Source organism: Microcebus murinus, chromosome 7, assembly GCF_040939455.1.
Source record: "Microcebus murinus isolate Inina chromosome 7, M.murinus_Inina_mat1.0, whole genome shotgun sequence".
In the NCBI taxonomy this organism is placed as follows: domain Eukaryota; kingdom Metazoa; phylum Chordata; class Mammalia; order Primates; family Cheirogaleidae; genus Microcebus; species Microcebus murinus.
The window spans coordinates 6,612,111-6,637,516 of NC_134110.1; the positions used below are offsets into that span (position 1 = coordinate 6,612,111).

The following is a 25,406-nucleotide window of genomic DNA, read 5'->3' on the forward strand; positions in this document are numbered from 1 at the left end:
AGTGCGCCCGGCCACGGAGTGGTGGAAGGGGTGGAAGGGGTGGGGCGGGGCGTCCCTGGTCACCTTCCTCGGGGCGGGGTGATGGGTGTGGCGGGGCAGCCGCCTGTGCTTCCCCTGCAAGGGGCCTCTTTTGGTAGAGCTGGTACCACCTGCTTAGGAGCCATCAGGGGCTCCGAGGCCCCGAAGCCTCTCCCCTCAGCCCTGTGCTTGGCCACTGAGCGCCCTGGAGAGTCCCAGCCCCTGCCCTGGGCTTCAGTGCTGGTGGCCGCGGGGGACTGGGGTGGGGAGAGGGAAAGGCACGGGGTGCGCTCTAGCCCTGCTGTCCCTGAGCCCGAGGGAGCCCCCATTCTCACCGCCGCCAGCACTGCCGGCCATGTCCCAGTGTTCTGCAGAGCCCCGGGAGTGAGAGCCCTACGTCTCCACTGACACCCCCAGTGGGTGGTGGGTGGTGAACAGACACACTCGACCCACAGGCCAGCCGTGGCCTGACCTCACTCAGCCTCAGCACAGAGCCCTGCTGACCTTCTTTTCCCGTCTGCCAGGACCATCAAGAACTCAGGACTTCGGAGCATCCAGCCCAGAGCCTTTGCCAAGAACCCCCACTTGCGCTATATGTGAGTAGCTTGCCTGCGGGAGGGCGCGGCGGGGAGAGGGCCCCGGGCAGCGCGCTGGAGGTCTCAGGTCCAGACCTGGCTTTGCCACTGGGTGTCTTTGTGCAAGTCCCTGAACTTTACCACCCAAAAGGAGGATTTTGGATTTGATGATCTGCAGAGTTACTGTTAGAAGGAAAAGTCTCGGACCGGGACTTAGGGGGAGGGTCTGCTGACTCCCAAGTTTGTTTGCTTTCGTGATGAAATTTGCAATTTCATGGCAATGTAAATGATAGGAGATTCCACTCATATGTAATATGAATCTACATTTCTGAGACCATGTGTAGGTTTATTAAGCGTGCATGTTGTGTGTGTTCACGCGCACGTGTGTTGGGGTCGCGGGTTGGAAGACGAGAGAAAGCAGGACCAGACCAAACGGTATGTCTAAATAGAGTCTGGGTTCAATGGGGAAGAGCTCAGAGAAGTGGAGACAGCTGGGTAAGGTCACACAGCTTTGTTTGGGACAAGCTGGAGGTCACATGGCTCCGGGTGGGGGTTCCTGTCTCTCTGTGCCTCCTTCTCCCAGTCTCCCCCATCCCCGCCACCTCCCTTGTCCTGTTGGTAGAATGGCTCTGGCTGGACCTTGCAGAGTAGAGTCACAGGAGCTTGATGCTTCCTCTCCCTGGCTAGTTTTGGGCCAATAGACCCCAGGAAGGACCATTTCCTGGGGAGAAGGTGGTCGTGAAAGGAAGCCTAGGGTGAGTGATCAGGGGAAATGCCACCCCACTGCCCCCACAGGGGGATGCTTGCCACCTGGACAACTCTTCTTCAAGGACGGTGGCTGTCTTGGACACCCACTGGGCATGTTCCCAAAGAGCAGAGATTCTACAGGCCCTAGGTGGGGTGGAGTCTACTGCTTTTGGGGAGAAAATGGAGGAATGGTGTGCCTTGGACTAGTCTTTCCTTTGGCCACTTGAAACTTTTGCTTGTTGAGGCACTTTGCATTTGGCGATGGAAGGGCAGCCTGGCTGGACAGGAATCTCACGTGGGAGGCAGAGCATCCAGGGAAGTGGAGGGCAGGGAGGTGGGGAAGGGGAAGAGAGTGTTGTGCATCGTGGAGGTGGAGTTGTTTCTCTTCTGAGCATCCTGGCCTCACCCCTGGGCCTGTGTGTGTTTTCCCAAGCACACAGTGAGCGCTTGATAAATATTTCTTTTATTGGTTATGGCCACCCCTGCTTTGTGCTGAACCTTCTTTCCTCCCCTCTGTGAATAGCAAGCTCTGTGGCCACCGCTCAGGGCTAGATGTATCAGCTCCAGGGGCCTGAGACCTCCCTTTCAACTGCCTCATTTAGCTGTTGCCCCTTGCCCTGGCCGAACCTCTGTGGTGAGGTTCTCCTGATGTGTGTTCTTTGCAGCTGGAGGCATAGCTGGGACCAGAGGAGGGCCTTGGACCAGATGTTCCAGGTGTTTATTTTATTGGAGGTTTGAGTTTCACTGTAAAATATCCCGAGGGAAAAAGCTTTTGACATCTGAGAAGCCTCCTTTTCCACAGTAACTCATGCAAGGGTCGCAGAGCCAAATGCCCAGGGTGGACCAGGTGGGGAGAGTGGAGCCTGGGACCACTTGTCCCCTCCAAGGGGCAGCTGGTAAGCAGTTCCAGCTGACTTCTGCCCTGTGGTGTGAGGCTCAGATGTGTTGTTTCAAGAAGATTTGGAAATCTAGTGAAACCACTCAAGTTTTAAAGCTGGCAACTAAAAACAAGACCCTTAACTCCATGGGCCAAACAAAGCCACTCTGTGGGCAGAATGGGGCCCGTAGGGTGCCAGTTTGTGGTGCAGGGTCATATTTGGGGTAGGGGAGCCATCAATGTGGGAGAGCTGCTGCCTCTTGTGAGGTCAGGGGTTGGGGGCTGAGGCCCCAGAACCTTCTAGGGCGTGATGTCAGCACAGCTCTCAGGGAGACGGAGAGGGCTTTGGGACCCATCGGGTTCCCACAGACTCAGCAGTGGGAGCAGAGGTGCGTCCTGGGCCACAGGTGTCTCCGAAGGGGCTGTCCCAGAACATGCCTTTGACTTGCCTTCGAGATCCCTGGAAAGGGGGCTGTGACCCACCCTGTCTTTTGGGATGGTCCGGGATCTGCTGGGTGGTGGCGGCGACAGAGGCTGGTGAGGCTTTGCAGGATGCCCGAGGCCTTGGGGGCTGGGGGTTCTGGTTGGAGTAGGGCCTGAGCATGACACTGAACCTGCCCGTGACCTTGAGCCCTGTGTTCTGCTGGACACATTGGCCAGCCCTTGTCGAAGTCCTTGCCCCCCGCTGGCTGTGGGGACATCCCTGAGAAAGATGGATCACCATTAGTGTACCCCCAGTTTGGGTCTGGCCGCACACTGGGGGCGAGTCGGGATGTTCACCTTGGTGCAAGAAAGTCAGCCCCGGTGGGGGCGCTGAGAGCACAGTGGGGCATCCAGAGGAGGCCGGGCTCCCGGAGAGGCACGCACTGGCTTCATCCCTGGGTTTATTTATTAGCTTTTCCTGTGTATGAAGACACCCCCTCCCCCGCCCCCCTCGCCATATCCCAATTGAGTAATTTCCCGGCAGCTTTGGGACATTTTCTCCTGGCAAATGGGCCAGGTTTCTCTGCTCTCTCACAACATCTTCTATTTCTGTCCTCGAAGTGCATTTACAAGTCTTCAGGCCCCAGCTGAGCAATCACAAGACGATCACTTACCCCAAAACTAATTGCCAAGCCCCGGCGTGGCCGCTTTTTCTTCTTCTTTTTTTTTTTTTTTAGGGCGATGGCAGAGGAGGCTTATCTTGTCCCCTCCGTACAGAATAAGAAGCAGGAAGTGACATCACTGCCCCCGTGCTGATGTCAGGTTGTCCTGATTGGTTCACTTGCTCCCCACCCCTGAGCTGCTGTGGCCTCAGTCAGTGTCAGTCTCCCCCACGCCAGAAAGTGAACCTGACGTTAAGGCCGAACTGTCTGGCACAAGGAAGGCTGGAGATGAGGGCTCCTGGGTCCACCTTCCAGGCTGCCGAGTGGCTGGCCGTCTCCTTTTGACTGCTTGAGTTTCCTCTGCCTTTTATTGAATGTGTAAAATGAGATGTGGGTTACTATATACTGGGGGGAATCCTTTTTGGGAGACTTGGAATGTTCTTGGCCCTTATATCCCTTCCCTGATTGTAAAGATTTTGGATTAGGGATTCTTAAGGGTAAGGATTTCCCAAATTGATAATTGGAATGGCTATTTGCTAATCTTAAAGTGGGCGTAAAAATAGTGTCTGTTCTAGGGATGGGATGTGGCAAAGATTAAGTGACACACGCAGCACTTAGCCCTGTGCCCGGCAAATAGCCGGAGCTCAGAAATGACAGTTGCTAATAATGATGGTAATCATGGTTATTATTTGCGGTGGCGATAACAGAATAAAAGAGGAGGGATTAGGTGACCTTGATGGCTGTTCTCACCACTTCTTTATTCTGGAAAAGTTGGATTTCTGTCTCCTGGTGGAGTCTGTCTCTCTTATGACTGGAATACTCTTGTTCTCTGGTGTCTTTCTTCCTCGAATGCCAATGAATAAACCTAGCAAATTCTCTGTTCTCTCCAGTTAGTCCCCCTTGCTCTAGAGCAGGGGTCCTCAAACTTTTTAAACAGGGGGCCAGTTCACTGTCCCTCAGACCGTTAGAGGGCCATTGGAGAGTGCGGTGCACAGTCCACATGTGCGCACTGTGGGGATGAGTCGGCTGCTAAGCAGGACAGGCAGCCGTGACAAAGATACTTGGTGGGCCGTGGTTTGAGGACGCCTGCTCTAGAGTATACGTAGCCCCCTCTATAGACACTGTTAGTTTCAGATAGGACATCAGCAATTGCAGTTAATGACCTTACAACTTTCTTTATTTCCATCTGATTTGAGACCACGTCCACCAACAGCACTCTTGAACTTGGGTTGTTCTCCAAGTCCCCTGAGCCTTGCCTGCGCAGCTGGCTCCTGTCTTCCTTTTTGGGGTTTGTTTTCTCTGGCACGGCTCACACGCAGACCGGATCTCCACAGTCTGGGGTCCCCATAAACAGAGTTATGCAGACGCCTGTCTATGAGCTGCACTCAAATAATGGTACTTCCTTTCATCTGTGGAGCATGGCATGGTGTGTGCAAAGTGCTTTTTCATATATCATCTCATCGGGTTCTCATAACCATGCTGGGGGCAGGGGCGTGGGAGGCAGCCTTATTTTACAGCGCAGGAGACAGGCCCAGAGAGGGTCTGACTTGGAAACAGCAGAAGTAGGTTTGTGCCAGAACCCTCTCATTCTCTTTCCAGGAATCTTCCCGCTATACCTTACGGGCCAGAAGGGGCAATGTTTTTCATAGAAGCAATTAAAAAACTTACTAAGGTATTTAGAAAGCTGCACAAAAAAAGGGCTGGTACCAGAGGAAAAGGAGGAAAGGCTAATATCATTTGAGAACTTACTATGTGCCAGGGACCGTAGCTGGTGCTTTTGCAGATAGGAGCGTACTTACTCCTCACAGTAACTCTGAGCTGCGGCTCCTCTGTCCCCATTTCGTAGATGCAAACACTGAAGCTCGGGAAGTCATAACCGAGCTCTCCTAGGGTCAGACAGTAAAGCAGTGGAATATCAAGATTTAGACTCTGATCCCTTTGACTCTGAAGTTCACATACTTTCCTACATCCCAGGAGTGTTTTGTCTCTCTCATTTTCACAGGGAGAACTCATTTTCACAGGGGTGGCATCTTTAACGTTTTGCTAGAGAGCCACCGTTTCCCCGTGGACAACCGGCACCATCCCCGCGCAAAGAGCTGGGTTGAGAAAGCTCCGTTTAGTTTCTCTTCCTTTTCAGGCCACATCCTATAGCAACAGTTACGCTACAACCTGAACGTCTTTATCACGAAAGGTTTCTTAGCATTAGCCTATGGTCCACTTATTTCCAAGAATATTTAATGTAAGATTCCAGCAAACCAAAAGAATGTGTATTTAATCCCTTAGAGGTGATTGTGGCGGGATCTCTCTTGTGTTCAGTTTCTTGCACTTTTCCAGAAAGCGCTGGATGCCAGACTAAGTTATTCTTCTGTCTGCGATAAGCAAGCGTGCACTCACTCTTCAGGTGAGAGAGCCAGCCCCGGGGTGGGGTGGGAGGTGGAGCGTGTCCTGATTTGGGCATGGTTGTGTCAACTGTGCTACGTTGGCACGCAGAGAAGGGCAGCAAAGCTGGTTAGATAGGAACAGAGGAGGGGACCAGAGTCCCTGTCCTTTCAGGACACTGTGTAGGCAGTACATGTCTCCTGAGACTAATGGTATGCAATCATGGTGAGATCGGTCTATTATGTATTGTGTTAATCACTCAACATTCTTTCTCCTTGAAATGACCCCTGATTCCGGGTTCCAAGGTGATGTGTGGATATTCTATCAGTAGACGTTAGCCTCTCGGCCTGCTCCTTACCTCTGCACCGAGACTTTTCTCCGCATCCCAGAGGGGTTGGCAACTGGCACACGTGGTCCCCTCACTGCTTCTCCACAAGTGTCCCCCTCCTCTGTTCTACGAGGAGGACTTGGCCATTGAAGACTGTGTAGCTGACAGCAAGAAGAATGGGCTTTGAAGATGAAAAGACAAGGGTTCAAAACCTAGATCTTCTGCATCCCGGTGTTGACCATAGATGGCTACTGAACTTCCCTGAGCTTTGAAGGGAATGTAAGAGTTCCTACTTCATGGGATTGTCCTGAGCGTTAAATAAGACAATGCCTGAAAGGTGCTTAGCAATGCATTGTGGAAAACTCAGTGTATTTTTTGCTGTTATCAATGACTTCCTCCTTGTTCATTGGTCCCGCATTTCCGTAGAATCATAGATAGTTAAAGCAGGAAGGGGCCCTAGAACCAAACTCCCAAATTAGCATCCCAGCCTTGCCCTTTGGGTTCCTGTACCGGACCACCCACTTGGTGGCTAAGTCGCATGTCAACCTTAACTTGGCCCAAACGGGATGTTTGATTTCATACCATGTCCTCCCTCTAACTCTGTCCCCACTCAGTGCTCCTTGTTCCTGTAGGTGCCACGGCCCATAACATCATTCGTGCTGAAACCTGGGGGGGGTCGTTCTTGACTCTTCTCCTTCCTTTACCTGCCCTCCCCACCCTTGTGCCATCCAGTTGATCAAAGCCATAAAACATTTTGCATCCACCCACTTTCTCACCCTTCCATCTATAGATCCGCCATCCTGTCTCTTGGCACTAGGGCAGCAGCCCCCTAACTTAGGTTTTCATGCCTCCACTTTTGTCTGCTGCATTTCATTGTCAACACGGTTGCTAGAGCGATACTTTCAACACATAAATCCCATCGTGCTGCTCCGCTGCCTAAAGCCCTCCCATGAACTTCTTGCCTTACTTATGGTGAAAGCTAAGCCCCTCAGCACGGCCACAGGATTCACTTGGATATGGTTTCTATTTCCCTTCTGATTTCCTTGCACTTTCCCCTTGTTCTCTCTGCTGAGGCCTTACGAGCTTTCTTCGCTTCCTTGAATGTTGGAGTTTTTGTCCTTGTCAGTCCTTCTGGTCCAGATGATTACCCCGCCCTTGATCCCTGCACGGCTGGCTCCTTCTCATTGCTCACTGTAATAGCACTTTCTTAGCAAAGCCTCCTCTGCCTGCTCGTACTCAGTGGCCTTTCTTCTCCTTCAAACCTAGCACCCTTCATGATGTCATATGGCTTACTCGTTGCTCACACACGTGCACACACACACGCACACACACACACACACGCTATGCCTGTCCTGCGTTCCTGCTTAGCAGGAGTTTTCAGAGCCTGTGTGGGCTCTTCTCCCTCTGCCCTCGGTCGCAGGCAGAGGCTGCTGGTGTCCCAGACGGAGGCTGCTGCGTTAGCAGAGGCTTGCTGGGAAGATGATGGGAACAAGGCCACTGCCGACCTTCTGTGTGCCTGCGGTGTGAGAGAGAAATAAACTTTCGTTGTGGTTAAAAAAGGAAGAAAAAGATGAACCAGGAGCGACAGTGGCTGTAACCGGTGTGCTGCATAGACGGGCTACTGGGAGTGCATGAAGCTGCCGCCCTAGTCCTTTCTCCTCTACTCAGGAGGGGGTCTCAGAACACAGGGAGCGGGGTGCCAGCACAGGGGTAGCTTTGAGCCTCCTCTGGTTTGAATGCATACAGAAGTAAATGGTAAGTATGTGGCGGTTCTTTATTAGTGGCTGTGGGTTATTTGTGACGTAGCTCACCCCTTTGACACACGGCACAGATGGTAGGTTGACGTTCTCCAGGGTTCTCCAGGGTCCTCCGGCGCCAGGCAGTGGAGGAGCCCCTGGAAGACTGTGCGCGGGGATCAGAGGTGGGCGGGACAGGCCGGGCAGCCTTGCGGAGCAGGTGGCCGTTGGGTTGGGCTCTGCAGAAGGGAGGGCTCGGCCTGGCGGACGGCCTGCTTGTGGCACAGGGCTGCAGCTCACTGGGGATGTGCGCAGCCATTTCCCCCTTGGATTTCCTCCTGGAGCTGTTTAGACACATGTTCACAGTTCCAGGCCATCAAGTCTTGCCATAAGACAAACTGAAAAAATTTCCCAGGGAGCAGCATTTCCAACTGGAGGCATGCGTCAGGGAGTAGGGTTTGCACAGATCTAATGATGTGGGAGCTTGAGTCAGGCCGGCGTGCGGTGGTGTGTCTGGGTGGTGGCCAGGAGACGAGAAGACCCTGGACTTGGGGCCCCCATGAGTGCGGGGAGGGGCTCGTGTGGATGGCGGTCAGTTGGGACAGGTACTGTTTGGCTGCAGCAGTGCCGGGTGGCCAACCTTGCACCCCTTTTAGGTTCTTTGTCTGCCTGGTGCTGTGACCTTGGCTAAGCTACTTGACCTGTGGAGTTTGTTTCCACGTCTCTAAAATAAGGCAGCGTTAATCACTGCCTAGTCCTGTCCTCCCAGCATTTTGGGAAATTCTTCCTGGAAGAAAGGTTGCAGCTGGAACTCAGCTGGGACCCCTGAGGGACAGGGCCAGAGAAAGCTGCTGTCAATTTATTTTGGCTTTGCGCACTTCACTGTGCTTCCCCGCCCCAACGCCCTGCAGGGCAGGCATTCCAGTGCGGTGAGCGCCAAGGACGTAACACGGATGCAGCACTCACTCTGTGCCGGGCATTCATCCCTGCGCTTTTATGTATCATTCCATGCTGATAATAGCAAGTGGGCACGATTGTTGTCCTCATTTTATGGATGGAAAATTTGAGGCACGGGGAGGCTAAGTGACTTGCCTAAAGTCACACAGCAGCCAAGTGACAGAGCCAGAAGCCAGGCCCAGGTTGCGTGCCTCCAGAGCTCCTGGGCCTGTCCTTGTACGGGCTCCACCTACCACCTGTTGGCTGTTGCCGGTCCTCGGGAACCCAGCGCGAGAGGAGAGGAAGGCAATATGCTTCGGAACGGCACTCCTCAGAATGGGGGCATCTGGGGAGAAGGATCACGGGGCACCACCAAGGGGGTGCCTGAAACCAAGTCCTGCTTTGCACCTGGGTGCCAGCGGGGTCTGGGCTAGTGGGCAGTGTCCCTACCCCACCGGCTGGCGCTCAGGAGGGCCATTAGCAGACGATCACGCAGAGTGGGTGTTCAGCAAAGAGAACGGGGCCCAGTGATGAAGCGGGTGGAGGTAAATCATGCCGCAGTGTGGACCCCGGAACAGCCGACTCCCAGCCCCTCCATTCCCGGGGAGCACGGGCTGCTCTCTGTGCACCAGCCCTGCTGCCTTGGGACCCCGTGTCAGGCAGGGTTGTGATGGTAGGCGGCACTCCGCATTACCAAACCTGGGGATGGGAGGTGGGAGAGGAGGGGCTGTGGGCCCGATTAGATAAACTCTATGGCTCTGCTCTGACACCCCGAGATTTTGTGCCTCTGTGTGCAGCTTCAACACCTGACGCTCCTGCTGCAGTCGAGCCGCGTTGTTTCTGCAGATGTGCCCAGGTCTCTGCGTTCTGCCCGTGTCCTCGCCCCTGGGCCACCTGGTGACACCAAGCAGAGATGTTACTGTCCTGTTGGAAACGGATCCTTTGTGCTCTTATCGAACCCAAAACGTGTCTTGTCCCGCACAATTCACCAAGCTCCGGACTTTCCACTGGCATTTCTTAGCTTCCGCTCATTTCTCTGCCAATTCCCAGTCCGCTCCTGCCATTCGTGTCCCGGGCGACTGCCCCTCCTGGCGCCCGGGAGGGAATCACCCTGGGTTTCCGGGGGAGGCAGGTGGCGAACGCCCTAAATTGAATTTGCTGTGTCTTGTCCACGTGTATCTCCCCTCCAGACTCGCTGTGGCCCCGAGATCGCTCACGTCCTCTCCGACAGTTTCTTCCTGTTCCCTTGGTTCTGTGGACAAAGTTCTGATCCACCCAGGGCAGCGCCAGCACGAGCCCGGTCCCGTGGCCACGTGCCTCACTGGCTGGCCTGCCGCACGCGTGTGGGGTTCACGTCACTGTTCTCTTAGTCAAAAACCCTGCCCTCACCTCAGAGACCGTGTTCTTTCCGGGTTCAGGTATCTGCGTCCTCTGGAGTCCCCTGGACTGAACTTTTAAGGGTTTCCTTATAACCTCGTCAGCATTCGCCTTTCACGACTCAGCCTGGCGCTGAGTAAGCATTCTGGCCTCTGGGCCGCAGTCTCCTGGCCTTGGGGGATCAGACGATGTGCTCATATTTTCCATTCTTGATGATTCTCAGCAGAGTTTCTTTTCTTTTTCTGCCCCCTTCCCTAAGGCTTCATTACTTCCCATTTGTTCACATCTCTTCTCTCCGTTTTTCTTGTTAAGGACAGATTTAGAAAATGAGTTTAGTCTCTTGGCTATTTTGGAGTCATCATTAATTTCTGTCCTCTCCACTCTGTGACAGGCTGGTAGTCTTGCAACTCTCCTGCACCCCCTCTTATTTCTTCTTGATGAATCTTTGAAAATCTCTTTTATTCCCGGGTTAACCCCTTTGTCTCTCGGGGCTTGCCTTGGTCCTGGGAGGCCGGCATCCTTTCTGGGTGGTCTTCTGGGGGATCCAGACATGGCGATTGCTCTGAGTTTAGGGGCACTGGGTCTCCCAGAGTGGGTGAGCCATGCGTGCCCCCGGCTGACCTCATCCCTGGCTGCAGATGCATCTTGAAACCCCTCGGAGAGTCCAGGTGAGACCCGGTACACGGCTGTGGAGAGGTGTGATGCAGGCTCACTGGGAAAGGTTAGGTCTTATTAAATCCGGTTTCCTCAATGTGAAAGGTGAGTTTGAAGAACGACTGACTGACTGACTGAGGCAGGGGATGAATAAGAAGTGAAGACAACATGCACCTTCGCGGTGGACAGACTAGCTGTGAACCATCATTTAGCTTTGCTGGCTCTTTCACTTTGTATTCTTGGCCAAGGAATTCAGTCTCAGTGTCCTTCCTGGAACACACGGAAATGATTCCCATCTCACGGGGCTTTCTGTGCACATTAAAGGAGTGAACATAAACCACCTCCCTCAGTGGCTGCACATAGTAGATGCTCAGTAAACGATTTGTCCTGTATCCTGGAAGCTATTTTATAAGTTCGGTTCTTGCCAAAGGCATTTGGAAGCCCAAACTCTAAGCTCCTGGATTTGAGACTTTGTGGGGAGAAGCTCAAGGGGCAGGGGAGTTGGAGAGCTGGGCTGGGGGGCTGGCTGGAGCCCAGCAGAGTCCTCCAAGTCTTCCAAGACAGTCTCAACACACGTGCACCCTTGGCAGCTTGCAGGAGGTACTGGCGCATTGCTGTTGTCAGGGAGGGAGGTCTGGCGTGTATTATTGTCATCCTTAATGAGGGAGCTGACGCAGAAGAGAGGGCCGTAGTGACCTGGAGCCAGACCTGTGGGGAGATACAAGTTCCTCAGGAGCCACTGCCACCCACTTCAGCCCACGCCTGCTCCTTTCCTCCCATGGCTGTTTCTCCTCCATCCTGGTCATCTCCCCTTGGGGTTGATATCTGCAGTTCTTCACTGTGGCTAAGCCTTTGGCTTTTCCCAGGATTGTGAAGCCTCCGCCCAGGATACCCCTCTTCCGATTTGCATCTGGTGGGGGCCAGTTTGTACGGCAGAGGGGTCAGATTCTCCGGAGAGCCTGGGTGTCAGGCACATTGTTAGGGCCACCTGCCTCTCTCTGCAACACGGTGGACTTGGGTGGACAGGCTGCAGCTAGAACTTAGAGCTGGGGCCTTTGCTGACCCTTGGAGTTACCTGGGGTTGGGATCAGGGGTGTCATCTCAGTTCATTTGACCTTCCACAGTGATGGACTCAGGAGTCCTCAGGGACCCTGTATTGGGCCTGTTGGGAATGTGACCCAGGGCCCGAGACCTGAGGTGTGGAGGTCTGGTCCTTCTACTGCCCCTCATGCCCTGGGGGAGGGTCGACATGTTGTCATGTGGATGTAGAAATAGCGTAGACCTGTTCGCTTTAGATAGTGCACAGGTAACCTGCTCTCTTCACCTGTTTCCTCATCTGTGAAATGGGCCCGATCCTGTTGCCTGCACTTCCCCCCACAGGGCTGTTGTGTGCACAGAGTGAATAATGCTGGAAGGGACTGTGACAAGCACGGACCTGAGCACCCGACGGGACATTCAGGGACGTTGTGTCCCGTGACCGATTTTCTGGGTTTGGACGATGTCGGGGTGTCAGGTCTCCTTGCCAGCTTCCTTGAGAGCAGATGCCGTTGTGAGGTGTGGCGAGGGGATCTCCCCAAAGCACTGGATGCAGGAAAAACTTGACCAAAGCGCTTTATCCTCTTGGGTTTGGCTAAAAATGGAGATTAAAAAAATGCAACTCTGTCTCAGTCTGGAGGTAAAATTATAAAGACTTTGTAAAGAATGTTGCTGATGCAAATGACGGCAGCCTCCTTGCCGGAGACAATCACCCCCAGCTCCCTGGATCCTGGCATTGGACCATCGACGTCTTGTGCTTCTGAGTCCCACTACGTCCTCTCGCGGTGGCCCTTGGGGTCACGTGGTGCTCTCCTGAGACTCGAGAGCATCGGTTCCCTCCAGGAACGTCTACTGGGGCTCTTGTCTGCTTCAGGCAAAGATGCAAAGGTGAATTACGTCTAGTGCTGTGGTTTCAGGGGGAGTCTGGCTGGGGGGAGGGAGACCGAGTGTAGACACAGTTGCTACAAGGCAAGGAGGAGCATTTAGCAAAGGCAGGTGATGCCCCTTTGGGGCAGGGGAGGATTCCAGCAGGGAGGCTTCCTGGGGGGATGAAAGACAGGTGGGAGTTGGCCGCTGGAAGAGGCTTGGTGGGGGGATGGGTGAGGACTGTCCCTGGTAGAGGGGCCCGTATGCTGTATATGTAGGGGCTGGCAGTGAAAGAGAGGGTACAGAGTGTCTGCATGGCCACAGGCCTGTGAGACCCACCGAGCCTGGCATCAACTGCCCTGTGGCCCCAAAGTCAGGAGGACAAAAGGGTTAGAATCTTTGCTTCCAGGCACCATCTCCCAGGCTGGCCCTGTGACCCGCCACCCTGCTTGCCGAGGCAGCAGAGCTGCTCATACTAGAGCAGAATGGGGTTCAGGGCTGCAGCAAGACAGGGCCCCCTCCTCGCGTGCCTTGTCCCCTGCCAACTGCAGGTATCTGTTGCCTCTGTGGCTCTTTCCCGAGGGACATCTTGGTGCTTCCTCCGCAAGGGCCCAGCCTCTCTTACATACACGTGTCCTGGGGCTCATGGCATCCTGAGAGGTCTCCCTGGAGCTGCCATGCTCTGTCCCATCCGACATGAGTTTTCCGTGCAACCTGTAAGGACATCACCTTCAAACATTTTAACCTCATCCTCTCAAATATGCCTCTGATGCTCTTAGGATATGAGCCAAACTCCCTGCCTCGGTCTACCAGGTGAGCACGCAGCCCATGCAGAGACCCTGGGTGCAGTGACACCACATGGGTTGGGGGCAGACTCAGGCCAATCCCAACACCTCCTCCCCACACCTCCTCCTGTGCTCCCTGCTGCAGCCATGCTCCGCCAGTCCCCCACGCGCCGTGCCACCCCAGCTCACGGCCTTTCCCGAGCTGTTCCCTTGGCTGGGAATGTTTCCATCGTGCGTCCGACCTGCCTTAGTGAGTGCCTGCTCCTCCTCCACGTTTCAGCTCAAGGGACCCGTGGGCAGGTCCGGAGCCCAAAGGCATCCAGTGAGTTGGCCAGAGCCGCAGGGCAGTGGAGAGTGGGCTTCTGCCTTTGAGAGTCTGAGCAACCCCCCTGCCACTCATTGAGCCTGATGTCATCCTGTGTCCCCAGCAGTGCCTGCTGCCCAGGGGAAGTAAGGCGATGACCTCACCTCCCACCCTCCCACCGACCACTCACCCCCGTGTCTTCCCGCAAGAGCCCCCCAGGGTTCTCTTGTCCTTGTCCACATCTGGCGAGTCCAGCTGTGCCCCAGGGCCAGACAGCTCACACCCTCCAGGCGGCAGCGGGGCTGCCCCTCTGTGCCAGCTGTCCATCTGCAGCTCAGGAGCCTCTGCCGATGCCAGTACGGGTGGTGTTTGCAAAGAGCAACCGTGTGCTCCTTATTTATTGTGCGGAAAAGAAAACAAATTAAGCCCTTGTAATTATACAGTCAGGCATGTTCTTAAATAAAGCTTAAGCAGTCAGAACTCCATTTAGAATATTAATAATCACATTCCCCAGCCCTGTCCCCAGCAGCTTTCTCTCTTCCTACTCTCCCTTCCCCATCCATCTTTCGTGGCCCTCATGGGTACAGACCTTTGCTCAGCCCTCTGGAAAACCTCGCTGGTGGTGACTCGGCAGACTTGACAGCCCATGTTGGACTTTCCAGAGATCACCAGTGACATTCATTAAGTGGTTTCACGGGCTTTGGGCCGCACTGGGATATTTTTGTCCCATCCCCGCCTCCATTATTTTGGTTAATGCGGCTAATGGCATAATGTCGTATGTGAGGACACAAGTATTGGGGCCAGGCAGAGCTGGGCTCTGTTCCCAGCCTGACTGCTGACCAGCGGTGAGCTGTGGGCTGTGAGACCGTGGTCCAGCCATCTCATCTCTTTGAGTGGAGTCTTCCCTCTGGTAATAAAGTCATCGCCCTCATAGACTTGTTTTCAGACTTGGATGAGATAATGCATTTGACATCTTGGCACATGGCAAGTTTCTTAACAAATATCAGGCTTTTCCTTTTCTATAGGTCTAGATCATACCTCGTACCAGAATTTCATGGAGTCCCTCATTTCCATTTTTCTGGACTTACATTTTCATTGATGGCCTAGAACATGCCAAGTAGTATTGAGTCTCACTAAGCACCTGTGAAATGAATGGATGCATCTGTTCAGGGCCCAGCAGGTGGGCTTAGAGTGTGGGTGGTCAGGCATAACCATGTGGCATATTGTTCTGAGGGTCCCACGGACATGCGTCCTCTCATGACCAATGACCATTTCCTAAGCAGTCAGCTTAGCAGTCATCACCAACGTGGCTTTAGTGCCTTACAAACCACATCTCAAAGTACCTTCTCACTTAATATGCCATAATGAGATGAAGTAGCAATTACTATCACTCCCGTTTTATTGGTGAGGAATCTGAGAGAGCGAAGATCTCTCAGCTGTTTGTCCAAGATCATACAGCTAAAGGTAGTAAAGTATGAACTGGGATCAGGTATCAGATTCCAAGTTATGTGTCTTTTCTGCTACACTGGGCTCTTTTGATAAGCCATTGCCAACTCCTGGGAGGAGAGTCATCTGGTTTCTGGATCTCAGGATCTTGCTGCTGCTTCAAGACTTACCATGGGTCAGTTACCACCTTGCTCTTTCTTTTAGTTTCTTTCTTTTCCTGTGACACAGAAAACACATAGCAACATAGGTTTTACTGGTGATAGTAATGGTATTTGGATCATGGCCAGAAACTAACTTGAAAGTAGTTTGAAAACACTGGAAAATTGTTAGGTTCAAAATCTATCTTAGGTGACTATATGGATAATATGGTGATGGACCTTGTTAAATGCAGGTAACAGGTGCTTTGGAAATGTCTCCCTGTGCTGACCATAGGATTCAGGAAGGACACAGGTCTTAAATTTGTCCTTGAAGGAATTTTTGCAGTGTTATATAGGAAGAGAGAGACAACTCTGTTTCTCGCTTGCTTGTGTACAGACTTACAAGCAAGCAGAAAACAGAGCTGAGAGAAAAAGAGAAAGAAGAAATATTTTATTGTGTTAAGCGCTCTTCCAATAGTAATCCTGTTTAAATAATTGGTATTCTTCCTGTGGCCCAGAGAGGTTTTCTAACTTGCCTAAAATCACATAGCTAGTAAAGATAATTATTATTCATATCCATAAATATCTGGTCTAGAACTCACGTTCTTTCTATTGTAATTAGTGCAAACGCCAGGCCACCCCTCTGAGGCTGGTCAGGAACCCAATATTCCCAAAGGAATACTGAGAAATTGTTTCTTCTTGGAAGGGAGACTAATATTCACTATCACTATTTTTGCTCACCCAACTCTCAGCCTCCAAGTCCCCCTCTCTGGAGATTCAGCACCAAGGCCAGAGCCCGGGAGCCCTCCCTTTCCTCCTGGGCACAGAGAGCTGTAAATAGTTCCCCAGAGAGAGACTCCCAGGCCCTGGCCTCCCCCATCTCCCCTCTGACATCATCACAGCTGCTGGTGGGCTGACCTGTGTCCTTAAGCAAGTGCCGCCGCCTTGGCGTGCGTGGAGAGCCAAGCGCATGTGGCGGACAGGTGGCCTGCTCTCTGTTTGCCAGCCCGCCTGCTGGGATCCAGACCTGGATGTAAACAGAGGAGGGAGTGTCCCTTCCACCCCCGCCTTCCCCAGGCCCAGTCCAGCACGGAGAGGGACTGTGACTTTGATTACCCGGAACTGGGGAATTATCCAGGGCCATGAGATTCCAAAAGACACGGAGCAGGAATGGGCAGAGCTTTCTTCCAGGGCAGAGCTCCCAGGGTCAGACCTTTTCTGTTTCTGTTGCATGAGGCCTGGAGCAAGTGGATTTGTCATGTGCTTTCTCACAGGAGGAGGCAGAGGGGGCCAAATGTGGGAGGAGCACAGGAGAACTGGCTGAGTTTGTCCTCGTGGTGGTGTGCCGCCTTCATTCTTGGAAGGTTTTCACCTGAAAAACAAAGTCTCCAACTGGAGGTCAAGACAACTGCTCATTTATGTGCATCTGCACGTACATCCCCCCCCCAACACAGACACTCGGGTGCACGCTATAGTGTTATGCTAAAGGCATGGATTTGGAATTAGGCACATGGACCCTGTTTTACCAGCTACATGACCTTGAACTAGCTGCCTAACCTCTAAGCCATGGATTCTTTACCTGTCAAATGAAAACAAATCATCATCATAAAATGGACCATAAAACATCGTTGGGAAGATTCCACAGACTAGTATGCTTAAAGCATGTAGTGATTAGCTCCTAACAGGCACTCAATATACATTACCCATTATTTCGATTTCTCAGAAAATTATATCTGTATCCCAGTTTTCTTTAGTTTACTCTCATGATTATTGTTAATGATTATAGAAAATTTCTCATAGCAGGGAAACAATGATTAGAAAGTTAATTAAGTTTGCACTTACATTCAAATCTCAAGGTTTTAAATCAAGTTGAGGTCAGCCCTAATAGTACTAGTATAAGAAAGAATTAGTTGAGTTTGGCATCCCGTTCTGTGCAAGACATGTGAAGATCAAACCATTCAGTGAAATTTACCTGCGTGCTTTTATTTAGCAATGATTGTGATCGAGATGCAAATTATTCCTTCTGCTTTGTGCAGAGAACTATCAGCACATGCATCCATGTGCCCTTTTAATGTTTTCCTCCCTCCCATGACTATAAGTCTCAATTCACATGTCTTGTCTCTGTGCCCCCTCCCCAACATCACCATTTATATTCACTCTTCACACAGCACCCTGAGAATCTGCATGGAACCACGTGGGAGGGGGGTTGGCCTTAGGGTCCATGTATTCAAGGAGATGAGAGTTCTTATCTTGTCTCTTCCTTGGGTGAGTCTAGGTGGGCATGGCCAGATCTCTGCAGGAGAGAGGCCATGGGGAATAAGAACAAATGCTGATTTTCCCAAACATTTTGCAGAATTGGGCAACAGAGGCCAAAAGACTGTGCATGGTATAAATTACAGAAAACAGTGGTGTAATGACATTGTTTTGTGAATAAATTAAAGCCCTGAGTCATGAGGCCAATAACAGAGAGGGATCAGAGAAGTGTAATTAAAAGGAGAAAAGAGATGTTTTCAGCTGACACCGGAAGTGAGACGGAGATGGAGGCAGGGTGGGTGGAGAGGCAGCAGCCCCTTCCCATGGCTGTAGCTCGGAGGACTGGCCGTCAAGGAAGGTGAGGAAGGAGGCCAGTTCTTCTGAAACCGACGAGGAGACAGAAGGATGATGAGGAGAGATTCAGTGGGCTCAAAGCCACATGGGCTTTGGAAGGAAGGATAGCTGTCAGATGTCGGACTCTGCAGCGACGGAGAATGAGCTGGGATGGAAGAGCTCTGGTGAAGTCTGGGGAATAGGAGTGACATCGCAGTGGGCTGGGTCTCCCCTGAGTCACAGTGTTCTGGGCATTGTTCTGCCCAGTGTTCTGGGCATTGTTCTCCAGGGTGTCTTGTATTCACAGTTGGCTTCTCTTGCAAATACTTCTGGCCTGCGCTTTCTAAGGATTAGAAGTAATTTGAGGTATTTAGGACAAGGGCACCTGTCCTGGGTCAGCTGACATGTGGGGATATGGGGGCTGTGGCCAGGCTGGCTGCAGCCAACACCATATGGGGCCGGCAAAGGTCAAGACCATGGAGAAAATTCAAATTCTGAGCCACAAGCAATCCTTTTCAGACAAGACCCCTTCCTGGATTCTTCCGGAAATATAGAAAATGAAGAGATTTCTAAGAAGAACTGCATCTTGTTCACCCCATGCACCCAGTGCTTGGTGTTTCCCAGCATGGTATAGTCATGAGATTCGTGTGTTGAATGACTGAGGTTTTCTTTCTATCTAATAAAAGCAGGATGATACTATAAAGTTCACGTTGTTTAGAGAATTTGCTTATCTCTTTTGTTCCTTGCTGTAAAGCAACACCTAGAAGAATGCACCGCACATAGTGGGACTTCAATAAATACGTTATCATGTAAAATGTTGTCCAAACTGTGACACATTGGAGAGTGATGGGGGAACTAACCAGATGGGATTCCAGGACAATAGATGTGACCTGGGCCTGTTTGAGCAAACTGGGCTGTGTGGTCACCTGTCATCAGTACTTAATTGAGTGAATTAATCTTGTGTCTTTGGAGCTATCTACAGAAGAGTGAAGCTTCTGCCTCCTTTTAGCCAAATTGCTTCCATTTATGCTTGGGCTCATTCAGCAGACATTTAGTGAGCACCTACTAGGTACCAGGTATTTTCCCAGGCATCAGAGGTACAACTAGAGAGAGAAAGTCTGTATTCTTGATCTTAGGATGCCCTCTGTCCTATAGGAACCTAGGCTTTGGAGAGTAAATTATTTGACAGTGTGACCAGTGCTGAACTAAAGAGATGGATGAAATGTTCTTGGAGCATGTGCGTGGGGAGAAATAGTAGCCTGGAGGCGGTGGGCAGGGAAGGCTTCCCAGAGGAGGGATATGTCAGCGAGTCAGGGAAGATGATTAAGAATTCACCAGGCGTTCCAGGGGAAGCCTGAGTGCCAAGGAAGCTGTCCAGGGCGGAGGGCTCATTCTAGGTCAACTCAACAGCACCCAGTTGCTGGATGCTAGGAATGCAATTGTGAGGAAGACAGATAAGCCCTTGACCTCACAGGTAATGATGGTGATGATGATAGTAGCTCAGCCCTCATAGGGTTGTTGTCGTGTTTAAGCAGCTCACAGATAATACGGACCGCTTGCTACTAGATATGATACGATCTCATCCATCAGGGCTGTGATAGGGGAATTTCGGAGTGAGATGGGAGCCTGGTGGCAAGGCACCAACTTGTCAGGGGGTGGTGTCCTTTCTAGGTGCTGATGCTGGCACTAGGGGGAGATGGGAGGTAGGGAGAGAGCCTTCTGCGTACCAAGCAGGCTGTGGAGGGGACACTTGGCAGCTTCCCTCTCCCATTCGGTGGTGCGGGTGGCTCTCACCCTTTGCTGCTGCTGGTGCCTGGGCAAACAGAGTGGCCGCAGTGCCCGGCCAAGGCAGCTACTGCGCCTGTGCAGAGGTGGGACGTCCGGGGTCTCCCTGGTCTTCCTGGAAGTCCCAGGGTGGGAAGGGAGAGGCTGGGTGGGAGGCGCTGGGAAAAAGAGACAGGAAGCCGGAGAAGGAGGAGGAAGCTGGGGCGTCGCTTCAGTGAGGGCCATCTGCCTCCCCATCCAGAGCTTTGGAATGTAATGTTAAAATGTTCCTCATTATTTTCCTTGGATGAGTTTGCTATCCTGATGATATTAATTATTCTTAAAGGTCAACAGCGCTCTTTCGAATCCCCTTCTGTTCTATCATGTAATCAGTTAATTAATTGGAAACCATTTAGCAGCGGCTGCCGAGCGCGTTGTCTGGTGCGGGTTTTCTTGTTTTGTTGCTCCTGTGGCGACGGCTCCTTCCTTGCTCCCGTTTTCGTCCAAGGATTTGGAAACTGGAGCCTGGGCCCCCTTCTCCCCTCCCCTTCCTGGCTGGTACCCTCTTCATTCACAGTTGGCTCTGGAGGTGCTATCTCATCAGCGCTTTCCTGCGCGAGTCCATACTAGCGACGTCAGTACATCTCCCCGGGGGCCTCGCGGGGCAGCCGCCTGTGCCATTTCATTTGATTTGCACCGCCCAATGTGGCTGGGAGTTTGCCCCCTTTCGGAGCAGGGAAGTGAGTAGGGCTCAGCACGGCGAACTGTCTAAGAATATTAATGCATAGCAGGAAAGTGGCTGAGCGAGGATGGGGCCTCCGGGAAGCCTTACATCCTTGTTTGCTGTGGTGCCGGCGCTCCCCAGCCTCGGGGAGGGGAGACTGGGGTTGTCGTGATTGGGTCTCATGTGGAATTCTCACTCCCAGGCGCTGCTGCTCCTTATGGTGATGAGCATTTGAAACGGGAAGCTGGAGCTCTGTCTTCCTCAGTGTTTACTGAGCTTGCACAGGCGCCGGTGTTTGCAGAGAGAATTCATCAGCGGCTTGAGGGCAGAGAGCAGAAGCGGGGCGGCGGTGCACGCAGATGAGAATCCCTTCCAGTTCCTGCACATGTCTAGCCACAGCATGAAGCGGGCACGCCAAAAGTCGGACCTCCGCTAGACTCGTGGGCAGCTCAGCACGTTTGTTCAGCTGGGATCTCCTGCCCACGGGAGAGGGCCCCGGGATGCTCCAGCCCTGGAGTGTCCTTGTCTGATGACTCTACAGGACGCCTTCCCGCGGGGGTCTGGTCTGCAGCCAAAGGGGGAAGACGTAGGCCGCCTCTGGTTGACGGCTCCCCATGCCTTTCCCCGTGGGCTTCTCTGAGCTGGCAGCTGGATCTCCGCCTTGTAGGGCTGTCACACGTAGTCCTGGTTAGTCCAGGGAACATGGTGGGAAATTTGACTCAAGTCCCCCTTTCAGACACCGGGACTTCAAGTCCTCCCAGAACTGGGGGTGAGGAAGGTCTCCAAATTCTACTTAGTATGTTGTCCTAGTGGTGGTGACAGGTGGGAGTTTTGGGGGCATAGGAGACGGGGACCCTGGCATCACAGCTCCTCCTGCTGCTGCCAGCAGGCAGACAGGAGCACAGGCTGCAGCCAGACTGCGGGGGGTTCGATTCCTGCCCCCCACCCCCCGCAGCAGCTGCTGACCCAGGGCACGTTTCTTCCTTCCTCTGTGCTTGTTTCTCTGTAAAGCAGAGATGATGATGATAGTAGCTCATCCCTCTTAGGGTTGTTGCACTGTTTAAATGAGCTCTGATATGCAAAACCCTTAAAGAGAGCTGGCCCCAAATAACCGCCATGTGTACTGGCTACTATTATTGCTGCCAGCTCCAATACCCCTGTGGCCACAGCCGCGGCACTGAGTCCCTGCTGTGGGCCGAGCACCGTGCTGGACGCCTGACATGCACTAAGTCATCTCAGTCGTTCCTGCTGCCCCATCAGGCGGGTCCTATTATGACGTCTGTAGTCAGGAGGACGGCACTGCGACCCCGAGAGGTTAAGCAACCTTCTCAGGGAGGGCTCTGCTGTTCAGGAGGGTCAGAACCTCTGACCCTGAAAGTCCATCGCCTTTGTCACCGCAGCGCTTGTCACACTCGAGCAGGCTCCGGCATCACCTGGAAGCCGGGGCACCACGCGGGTCCGGGGTGCGGCCCAGGAGTGTGCCTTTCTTACAGGTGCCCAGTGACGCGGGTACCACTGGTCCAGGGGCCACGCTTGGAAAGCCGCTGCCCACCCCGCCCTGCGTGCCCTCCCAGAGCAGTGTGCTGGGGACGGAACGTGCTCCTATCCCTCGCCGACACGGGCTTCCCCCGCCCTGTCGGCTGCCCGTTTACTCAGTCCTAAAAGTGAACCCACTACCTTGTTCCTCGAGTGGTCCCCATGACCGAGTCCCCTGGCCATTCCTAGGGGAGGGGAGGCCCTTAGATGCCGGTGGCGTGTCCCTGTGTCCTCCTGGGCTCTGCCAGGAGGGAGGCAGCCAGAGTCCAGCGATAGCTGTTTAAATCCACGCGATCTGGCCTGGGAGGGGCGGGGCAGAAGGCCTGAGCTGCTCTGCCAAAGAGGCGCCAAGCCCTCAGGCAGCTGTCAGCAAAGCCACCACTGTTCTGCCTGGGCCACACTGGGGATCAGCGCAGCTAACCTTCTGGCCTCGGCCCTGACTCTGCTCCTCGCTCCTGACAGCACCGCAGGCTCTGAGCTAAGGCCTCGGGTTCTTGGCTCCTTCTCTGGCCTCAAGGGCCCCCTGCTCAGGCCGCCAGGAGAGTGGGCCCCTCAGGGGGCCCAGGCACCATCCTGACCCCACGAATGCGCCCCTGCCGCCTGCCGCCCTGGGCCTGCCTCTCCCCTCTCTGCCCAGCAGCTCCCCCACCCTGGGCTCCCGGCTCCAGCCTGTGGTCCCCGCATGGGTCTGGATGCTCAGGTCTCATGTCCCTCTTTCTCTCTGCTCCCTTTTGGGACCCTTTCCCCTTGGGCAGCCTTGGCCTCTCTCACTGCCCCTCTCCCCTGCTCTGGTTTCCAACCTCCCTCCTCTGGGCTCACTGGGCATGGGGTTCCAAAAGGCCTCTGTCCTGGAGGGACCCCAGGGCTTTCCTAAAACAGGCTCCAGCTGGTCAGCCCAGGCTCTAGCTCAGAGAAAATCCTACTGAGCAAATGCTCTTGTGTGTACATGTGTGTATGCATGTGTGTGCATGTATTCACACGTGTGTATATGCCAATGTACATGTGTGTATGCATGCACATATGTGCATGTGTCAACACATGTGTATATATGTATCTATGTACACATGTGTATATATGTGTGTATGCATGTATTCACACATGTGTATATGTGTCAATGTGCATGTGTGTGCATGCATATATATGTGTGTGTTCACACATGTGTATATATGTGTCAGTGTGCTCGTGTGTGTATATATGCGTGTGCATGTGTGTATGTGTGTGTAGGGGGTGAGCCGTGGGCTGGGGAAAGACAAGCAAACAGTTTGTCCTGCACACAAGTCCAGGAGGCGCTCTGGGCAGCAGGGTCTCACTTGTTTAGTCACTTTGCAGTGCTGTGACAGCCCGGCCCTGGACTGCCAGCAGCACCTCCCAGTTGGAGATTCTCTGGCAAGTTTCCGAAGGGGATTGCTAACCCCCGCTCTAGCTGTTAATGGCGGCATTTGTTCCCGGGAGCCCGGGAAGACATTCCTGGCTTCCCTGACAGGGTGTCTCTTTACACCCAGACACAGGGCTGCTTCGCTTTACTCATATAGATGTGACTGTCCAACTTTTCAGGACAAAGGGATTTCATTGGAGCCAAAGTCAACTCACCCGTGGGGAAAACTGCGTGTCACTGGATGAGTGGTTCTCAAAGTGTGGTTCCCAAGTCAGCAACGTCCGCATCACCCGGGAGCCGCATGGAGCGCAGCTCTCCTCCAGGCCCTGGTGGGTCGGGAGCCCCGGGGCCGGCTGAGCCTGGCCACCTGGGTCTCCGAGCCTCTCGGTGGTTCCGACAGCAGAGCGGGAGGACCTCTCCCCTGAGTAATTTCCCACCCCCACGCTTGGCTGGCGTGTCCTCCAACCTCTCATCTTGAAGGAGGGCTTGGATGCAGCGTCGGCCTCATCAGATTTCTTTATGAAAAGGCCGAAGCAGCTCTCTGCTCACAGTTTTGTTGCTTTTAAGAGAGCCATCGATTTGCCTTTAGTCTGAAGAGATCTTAGACAGGTGCCTGGCCCAGCTAAAAGGTAATTAACAGGAATTACCTCTTCCACCGTAAGAGCAGCGCGCCAGCCTCCCCTGGGCCGGGTTCCCCAGCCGGGGGTACCCTCTGGGGCAGCTCTCCCCCCGTCGGACCTCTGCCTCCCTCCTCCCTCCGTAGCGCCTGCTTTGCTGTTTGTCAGTCACGGCGTGGGCTCCGGACTTTTCCCACAGATGGCTCTCTGCATCTCTGTTCTCCTCTTGTCCTGACAGCTCTTGAGTGAGAGATGAGGGTGACGCCTTGGCCACGTCAGCACGTCTTGTGCCGGGGCCTCTCCAGAGCTGGCTCCCGTGCCTGCCCCGGCCTGCTGGGGGCCTGGTTGTGAGAGGGTGTCGGCCGGTGGGCCCCCGTGGGTGGGCCACTGCTGGGAACACCAATCTCTGCCTGGCAGCGCCCACGGGGCTCCAGCGAGAGCTCACATGCTTCAAGGCAGTTAGCCTCTGGTTAATTCGTCTGAGAAGACACTCCCAAGGAGACAGTCCCCCAGCATAGCCTCAGTAACGCCCAAGGTCTGGTGCAGCAGGTGGCGGGAAGCAGCAGACTGCTCGGCCTTCTCGTGGCCTTGCCCTGCGGGGAAGACCCGATGCAGGTGGCCGTGGGACCAAACCTCTGGCCCACAGGCCTCGGGGGGAGGCTGCATCTTCCCCAGTGTGCGGGGCCTCTGGGTCCTGCCCAGGCGTCTGTGGGGTGGACTATGCCAGGTAGGGGCACGACACCAGCACACCCCCAGGGAAGGAGGTGCTACCTGTTGTCTCATTAAAGTGGGTTTTTGTATTGTTCCATGACCTGACGTTTTGTTTAATTTAATGATGCTTGGATTCCAGGGGGTCACTGCCTGGGCCTCTGGTGTTTGTTTTAATGGACGTGGGCCTGCTGTGGCTTTGGTGGTAGCTGGAGATGGGCAGAGAAGGGGGAGATGCCATGTAGGGACAGTGACAGGGTGTGGATATTGTGCCCACCAAGGGTCAGGCACTGTGCCAGCTGCTGTCCTTTCCCCACTAACCCTCATCCCAGCTCAAAGGGACATGCCCTGTTATTATCCCCAGTTTACAGATGAGCAAACTGAGGTCCAGAGAGGTTAAGGAACTTAGCAAGGGTCACAGGGTGTGGAAGCAGCAGAAGTAGGACTGGCATTCAGGCCCATGTGATGCCAAAGACCATGAACTCAGCCATCCTGCTGCTCACAGGATCAGAGGTCACCCCTACAGCCCAGACCGGCAAAGAGGGGAGGGTCCCTCCGCTGCCCTGGTGTAGGGGTAAGAAGACCTGGGGCCTTTTCCAGCTTCTGCTGCCATCCAGCTGGGCTGTCTTGAGAAGTTTGCTTCACCCATGGACCCCAGTTTCTCCCCTGTGACCGGGACTCTGGGTGCCTGGTGACATGGAGAAGTCGTCTCTTCAGGCTAGGTCTTGCTGGCCTTGATGTCCCCCCTGTGCAGGCCACGGGAGGTGGCCCCTCCCACGTCTATGAGGTTCCACATGTGGCCCTTGGAAG

General features: G+C 53.6%; 1 protein-coding gene across 5 annotated transcripts in view; it reads left to right on the forward strand.

Moving 5' to 3' along the window:
* The window catches only part of NTRK3 (neurotrophic receptor tyrosine kinase 3), a 347,621-nt gene that overhangs the window by 60,016 nt on the left and 262,199 nt on the right, over positions 1 to 25,406 (forward strand). For all 5 annotated transcript variants that reach the window (XM_076004767.1, XM_020289075.2, XM_076004765.1 and 2 more), the window contains exon 3: positions 543 to 614. In XM_076004767.1, coding sequence (XP_075860882.1) covers positions 543 to 614 — 72 coding nt within the window. The remainder of the gene's footprint in view (positions 1 to 542; positions 615 to 25,406) is intronic.